The sequence below is a fragment of the Anopheles merus genome, chromosome 2L, assembly GCF_017562075.2.
Source record: "Anopheles merus strain MAF chromosome 2L, AmerM5.1, whole genome shotgun sequence".
NCBI lineage: Eukaryota > Metazoa > Arthropoda > Insecta > Diptera > Culicidae > Anopheles > Anopheles merus.
This window is the reverse complement of record NC_054083.1, coordinates 26,160,603-26,167,557: the sequence shown is the minus strand read 5'-3', so window position 1 is coordinate 26,167,557 and position 6,955 is coordinate 26,160,603. Positions and strand designations below refer to the sequence as shown.

At 48.2% G+C, this 6,955-nt stretch overlaps 2 protein-coding genes across 7 annotated transcripts in view; one reads left to right on the top strand and one right to left on the bottom strand.

Annotated features, from left to right (window-relative positions):
- The window catches only part of LOC121594942 (potassium voltage-gated channel protein Shal), a 121,178-nt gene that overhangs the window by 26,983 nt on the left and 87,240 nt on the right, over positions 1-6,955 (bottom strand). For all 6 annotated transcript variants that reach the window (XM_041918805.1, XM_041918804.1, XM_041918810.1 and 3 more), the window contains one exon: positions 1-421. This exon is cut by the window's left edge and continues 1,802 nt beyond it. The gene's annotated coding sequence lies outside the window, so the exon portion shown is untranslated. The remainder of the gene's footprint in view (positions 422-6,955) is intronic.
- On the top strand, positions 3,372-6,783 carry LOC121594941 (insulin-like growth factor-binding protein complex acid labile subunit). Its single transcript, XM_041918803.1, has 2 exons — positions 3,372-3,769; positions 3,828-6,783. Coding segments are annotated over exons 1-2 (2,796 nt in total). The 5' UTR covers positions 3,372-3,767; the 3' UTR covers positions 6,622-6,783.

The window sequence follows — 6,955 nt, the reverse complement described above, 5'->3', positions numbered from 1 at the left end:
CGAAGCACCTCCGCTTTTGGCACTCGCCGGTGATTAATCACTTTCATCACCCCACCGCCGTCTGCATCTGTCCGCCGCTCATCGAACGCGTGCGAATTTGCTGACTGCGTGGTTGTGTTGGGGCTTGGCGTGTGAATGTTTTTGCTCTTTTTCGAGGCCCAGAGTTGGATGGGATGAGAGGCCGTGTTTTACTTGCTGCTGCTGCTGCTGCTGCTGCTGCTGCTGTGTTGGAATGCCAGCGTGGGCTAGTTGCAGCCGGTGGGCACTTTAGGAATCTTTTCCCGCATGTTGCCGTCGGACGGGACCGTTGTCTGCGCTCCGGTCGTGGCTGGTGGCGGCGGCGCTCCAGGGACAACGACAACGACCATCAAATGTGTAACATTCCATCCCAGGCCAGCAGGAAGATCGGAATGGGGACAAACTGAAAGAACAGGGAACGGGGACGGAAAATATCATTAGTATAAGCTGCTGGTGAATATTGCATCCATTATTCGCCCAAGAAAGTGAGTAGCTGCCACAGGGGCTGGTGTAGATAGAGCAGCAGAAAAGCGATTTGAAATTCGACCTCACTGCTTTAGATCGAATTCCACACCACTCTCTCTTTCTCTCTCTCTCTCTGCCCCGACCACGGGTGGATGAGTGTGAAATGATGAAGTGACAAAGTGATATTGAAGACACTGTGGGACCGAGATGGTTCGTGATGGTGATGATGCTCCTGCTGCTGCTGCTGCTGATGCTGCACAGTGAGTGCTGCACTTTTCAACTGCCAGCGACAGCGGCACCAGCAACACCGACCATGATAATGCTGCATGCAAATCAACTGCCACCCAATCCCCTCTGCTGCCCGGGCCCGTGGCAAATGGAGAAGATGATCAGCATAAAGCCACCCGGGTAGCGTTCGTTTGCTGCTACTACACATCGAAAAGTCCCGTTCTCTTCTCGCTGCGTATGTATGTATGTATCTAAAGCTATGCAGCATTCTGCTGAACGAGCGCTAATTGATTGATAAGAAAAATGAACCGAACCCGAACGATGACAAGGCGATCGCTTTCGGTGGTGGCGGTGGCAAAAGTGATAGTCCGGTCGATTAGATTGATGCTGTGTGTTGAATGCAGCTTAATGAATGTATCGATGGCACCCCGTCGGATGGGGCGGATTTAGGGGCAGGCGAGCGAAACCGGTGATTATAGGATGCGAACTGGGTGAAAAGTGTGCTACACCATTTATAAAACATCGTTCCACACTCAGCAGCAAGGTAGAGATAACAAAACAAAACATCATTCAGAATGATTGGAAGGAATTCCTATCATTTTTATGGTTTTATAGATCGATACACGCGGAATTTGAAACGATTTTTATTTTGTATAGATTATTTGAATAATCATGAATTTTAAAACGCTCAAATAAATGAAAAAGTTTAAAACGAGTGCAGTTAATGAATTTGCGTTCTAGAATATTTTATTTGCCTTACGAAGCATCTCGATTGTTTTTTAAATGAGATAACATGTTTTAATACATTTGTATGATGTATCAGCTCGTTTCAGTTCTGTTTATCATTTGTATCAGTTTTTACTTATTTTTGTTATTAATATTTTCTATTTTACTTATTTATCTTAAGCCTATTTTCGTTTTGCTGTCTTTCGTCTGCTCTCTATTTTGTTGTTATTTTTATATTATATATTTTTATCTTTTTTATCTTTCTTTTACGCGAAAATGGATCTTTTTCGTTTTGATATATTTGTTTCTTTCTTATTGAAGACCAAATAAAGCTTTTCGTTTAATTTTCTAATAGCTCCAATTTCTTTCTTTACAGCAAATCTACTACTTTACGTTGTTCCAGAGCCATCAATAAAATACTTCAACACAGAAGGTCTTTACAAATCATCTTCTTGGTGCTTGGTAGTCACATCCCTGCAGTAGTGAGCACCACCGTGAGTAGTATTATGACAACCCATGTGCCCAACGTTTCTCACAAACGCACGTACAGTCGTTTCGCCGCCAATGAAACTTACTACACCGTCAAAACTAAACGTACAAAAACATAAAACCATTTAACTCGTATAACTCCAGCCCATACACACTCGGCAAGCACCCATGCAAGCTCACAGCGTTGCTGCCCCGGTTCGCCTTCACCCTTTCGGGTGCATTAACGCCGTAAAGCATGTCGTTTTCCGCAAGCCACAGACGAAGTACCGTTTATCATATTTATGTGCGAACGTTTTATAGTGTGCAAAGTTTTACTGCTTCGTGCACCCTGTGTTCACCTTTCCCCCGCAAAACCGTTCCGCTTAAGCAGCATCAAAGGTTTATGCAAAAACAAAGCAAGAGAAAAGAAAAAGTCACACCGAAGAAAAGGGAAAACACTTAATCAAAGGACATCGCAAGCACGTCCGCAACCGAAGAGTGACCTCACAATTGAAAGCGCTTGATTCATGACCCTGTGTGAGGAGGTTTTTTTTCTGCTTCTTGTCGTCAAAAAAAAAATGAAATAAAAAACCAAGAACCATCCGATCGGCACTGGGTTAGTGCAATCAGTATATGAGAGCAAAAAATCGGCCAGCCAAAACAAAAGCTTCGCTCGCCTGCAACCGATGGTAGAGGGGGAGGGATCGAGCAAGCACAATTTATGGCAAAGTAATCGGAAATCATGGCCATATTTTTTCCCCTTAATAGGGGAACATAAAAGAACCGCAGAGCGATCGTTTCATGCCGTTTTCTTGCTCGCCATACCCGCCCCCCCCTCTCCCCCCATCGAAAAGTCAACCCCCGGATGAACAATTCATTTGTGGCCGAGCGGAAATGGAAGCTATAATAATTGTCCAACGCCGTCGTTCCCGAGCGTCGTTGCAAAACGGAAATGCAGAGCCTCCTTATGGTGTGTTTTCCATGGGGAGGGAAAAAAAACAAAACTTAAGGGTTGGACGATTTTTCTACAATGATAAAGATCCAACCGTTTCCACAGCTGCTGTGTTCGAGCATGTGTTCGCTTCATTGGCAAACATATGGCCGTTTGTTGTGTAGGAGAGCAGAATGAAACTTTACACTAAGAATGCTTTTCCCATTAGGCCACGAGGCTCTGCTTACTTTCCTCCGTTCCTTTATTTCCCTCTTTGTGTTGGAAGTGTTGGTTTTAAAATGACCTATCTTTCTCGTTGAATGGTTCCAGCCACGAAATGATTGCCATAATTAAGATGCAATTTATGTTTTAATTAATTTCCCATTTTTTCACTGGGTCAGCGGGAATTGCCTTTGGATGTACTTTTTACGGAAATGTTTCAAAATACAGGGCATTTTTATCTACACAAACATGTGCGATTTCAAAGACGATTTTTACCTATGGCCTTTCGTTCGAGCTGAACCATAAAGTGATTTCAATTAAACCCCAGGAGCACATATTGATTGATAGCTCTTTGTGATGGTGATTGAGGGATGGAATAATGGTGCAAAGAATGCGTGCAAACTGATAGTGAGGCGTAGGGAGAGAACAAAACCACAACAAAAACATGGAAAGTAGCAATTATTAATCAAACATATAAACAACACCACTGCGTTAGCGGGCGCTTATCGCGGGAGAAACGTGGAAGCAACGATCCTTATTTGCATCACAGCGGTCAAATGGTTATCTCGAGCGGAACTGGCCTTGGTGCACGCATTTGGAATGGGTGAAGAATAAGGTAGTGAATAAACAGCTAGGCTCAGTCGATCCGTAGGTCAGTTCCTGGGCAGGTTGAGCAGCCTCAGCTCTGCTTTTACCAACAAACCTTAAGATGTAAGTATAAAGCATGAAACATTGTAAAATAAGGTTCTAAAATGTATTTTACTTGTAGGTATCTCAAACTTCTTGGTCTGCTTACATTGCTTGTGGTTGCAATAGACAGTGAGTTACAAGAAGTGACCACACCTATCAGCACCTCCAGCGAGGAAGAAACCAACGCTGGCGTAATATTCTCAAACGCCACCACACTTATCATCGAAGATGGCGCGCTGGAGTTGATCGAACCGGCACTTTTTGAGTCCTTCCCTAACCTTACGCACCTTCAACTAAGTCCCCGTGTACGCAACATCCAACCCAACGCATTTGCTTCCCTAAAAGCACTCACCAGTCTCAACCTGGACAACAACCTGTTCGCTACTGTGCCGCGGGAAGCGCTCTTCGCCCTAAGCACGCTTAAAACCCTTTCAATCGCCAACAACCTGCTCGAATCGCTCGATGATGGTGATGTGTTTTTAAGCCTAGCCCGTCTGCAAAGCCTATCACTCGGCAGTAACCTCATCCACCGGCTACACCCTCAGTCGTTTGCTCGCCTGGCGGAGCTTAAACTACTCAACGTGAGCTGGAATCGGCTCACATCATTCGAAAGCATAATCCTACCCCGGGAAAACCAACTCCAAGTGCTCGATTTAAGCTACAATTATGTGAAACTGCTCAACGTGTCCACCTTCCATCGGTTGCCCGCTCTCGGCGAGCTATCGCTCGCCGGCAATCAGTTCGAATCGTTGCACCCGAGCACCTTCGCCACACTGCGCCACCTAAGCCGGCTCGATTTAAGTGATAATTTTTTCCAATCACTTCCACCGAGGCTTTTCACCTCGAACCGGAAGCTGGTGGAGCTGAATCTGGCGGCCAACCTGCTCGACACGCTGCCCGGCGACCTGTTCGCTGGGCTGAAGCATCTTACAGCGTTAAACTTACGCAACAATCGGCTTACCAAGCTGCCGGCAACCATCTTCCGCGAGCAGCCACCGTTCGCGCAGCTCACCCTCGAAGGCAATCGCATTGAGCGCTTCCCGTCCGACTGGCTGCAAGCCTCCGCCGACGTGCTGTTGCAAAACAACCGGCTCGCTCGATTGCGGAAGTTTGCACCGTCCGCGAACGGGACGGTTGTGCGGCGCCTGTTTCTGTATGGTAATGAGATTGCCACCGTCGAGCAGGATGTGTTCCGGGCGGTGCCAAAATTGGAAACACTTTACCTGGATTATAATCGCATCGACGAGCTGTCGCCGATGGTATTCCACACGAACCACGAGCTGCAGCACGTGACCCTTTCGCACAACCGGCTGGCGGTGCTGCGGACGAACACGTTCGCCGGGCTGGCCCGGCTCCACTCGGTCGATCTGTCGTACAATCGGCTCGCTGCCATCGAGGAATCGGTCTTCCACGGCTCGCCGGTTGAGTATTTGAATCTGAACGGCAATCGGTTGCGAACGCTCGACGAGTGGAGCTTTTCCGGCACGCGCTTGCTGTACCTGTACGTGGACTCGAACGCGATTGGTGCGGTACAAGTGGGTGAAGGAGATGTGCTGGAAGGATTGGTAGAACTTTCGGTCGCCAGCAATCGACTCGACCGGTGGCAGGAGCTTTGTGCGAGAAACTTTTCCCGCCTGTCAGCCCTGAACTTGGCGAACAACTCGCTTCCCTCGCTGGAGCAGGCAAGTGGTTGCCTGGGAGAACGGACCAACTTGGATCCTGTTACGGTTAATGTTGGTTTGAATAAGGTTTCGCTGATTCCGGAGTTTGCTGGGCCCATTCGTTCGTTGGATCTTAGCGGGAATAGCGTGGAAGATCTGGAAGGTAGACGTCGGTTCGAGAGATATCAACAAACGGAGGTGCTTCTTCTGCGAAAAACATCATTAAGAGCGCTCAATTCGGGGAACTTTGCATTTCTACCCCATCTTACGGAGTTGGCCGTTAGCTCCAAATTTTTAGAGACCATTGAGGAGGATACTCTACTTGGGCTTAAGCTTCAGAGGTTAGAACTAACTGATTCTCCGTTAAAAACTCTTCCAAACTATCTTCTTAAAGCCCAGCGGAATATTTCCTATCTTTCTCTCGCCAACAACGAGCTCACGGCACTGCTCTCCACCTTCTTCACCGATTGTGTCCGCCTGGAAGTGGTGGATCTTTCCGGGAACGCCCTATCAACTGCAGACAAAGCTTGGTTCGAGCCCCTGGAACACCTTAAGTCAATCAATCTCGAAGACAATCGAATTACCCAGCTGCCGGCCGATCTTCTCTCCCCGGACACACATGCGCTCGAGCTGCTTTCCTTCGCCGGAAATGCGCTGCACACCGTCTCCGATGCAGCGTTCCTCGCGGACGTCCCAATTAGGGCGCTTAACCTTTCCAGCAATCGGCTGGAAGAGGTGACGCTTCTTGCCCGCAACGAGTTCATCACCCAGCTGGACGTGTCGGGTAATCGGTTGAAGCGGTTGCTGTTACGACCCAACTATCGCACGCTGGTAGCAAACGCGAACCAAATCGGCACCCTCGAGTGGGACCGCCACTACCACGCCAAGTCCTGCCAGCTTGAGCTGCTCTCTCTGGCGGACAATCTTCTGGAGCGGCTCGATCAACGTGTCTTCCAGCTGGCAACGATGGTCGCGCTGGATGTGTCTGAGAACCGGCTCGATGCGTTCCCGTTCGACCAGCTGCATTGGCTGAAACGGTTGACGGTACTGAACGTTTCCCGCAACAACATACGCACCCTGCCGGTGATGGACGCGGGCGAAAGGTTTAAGCTCGACTGGTTGGATTTGTCCGAGAATCCGCTCGAGCAGGCGGAGCTGGAACACTTCCTTGGGTCGTGTGTTGTGAACGATCTAGTGGCGAATATTGCGTAGTCTGCCGTAGCCCAAGACTCTGTAGGTGGCCATTGATGAGAAGGTGATGGAGCGGCAGCTATTTATAGCGTAAATGAAGGTGTCTAAATAAAACCGTGAAACCGTGTGCCGTGTAAATGTCGGCTTGTGAATGGCTTTTGTTACTCTGCGGAATGACTTTACTGAGAGGGGGATTGGAAGTGGGCGGGAGCAAAAGGTGTTGCGAATGAATGGCTTTATTTGTAAAATGTCATGTAAAGTTAATCAACTCGAGCACATCCACACACGGAGCAGCAGTGTGTAGGAGTGCTAGAGCAGTATGCTCCGGACGATGACTAGAACGATTCTAGCCAGT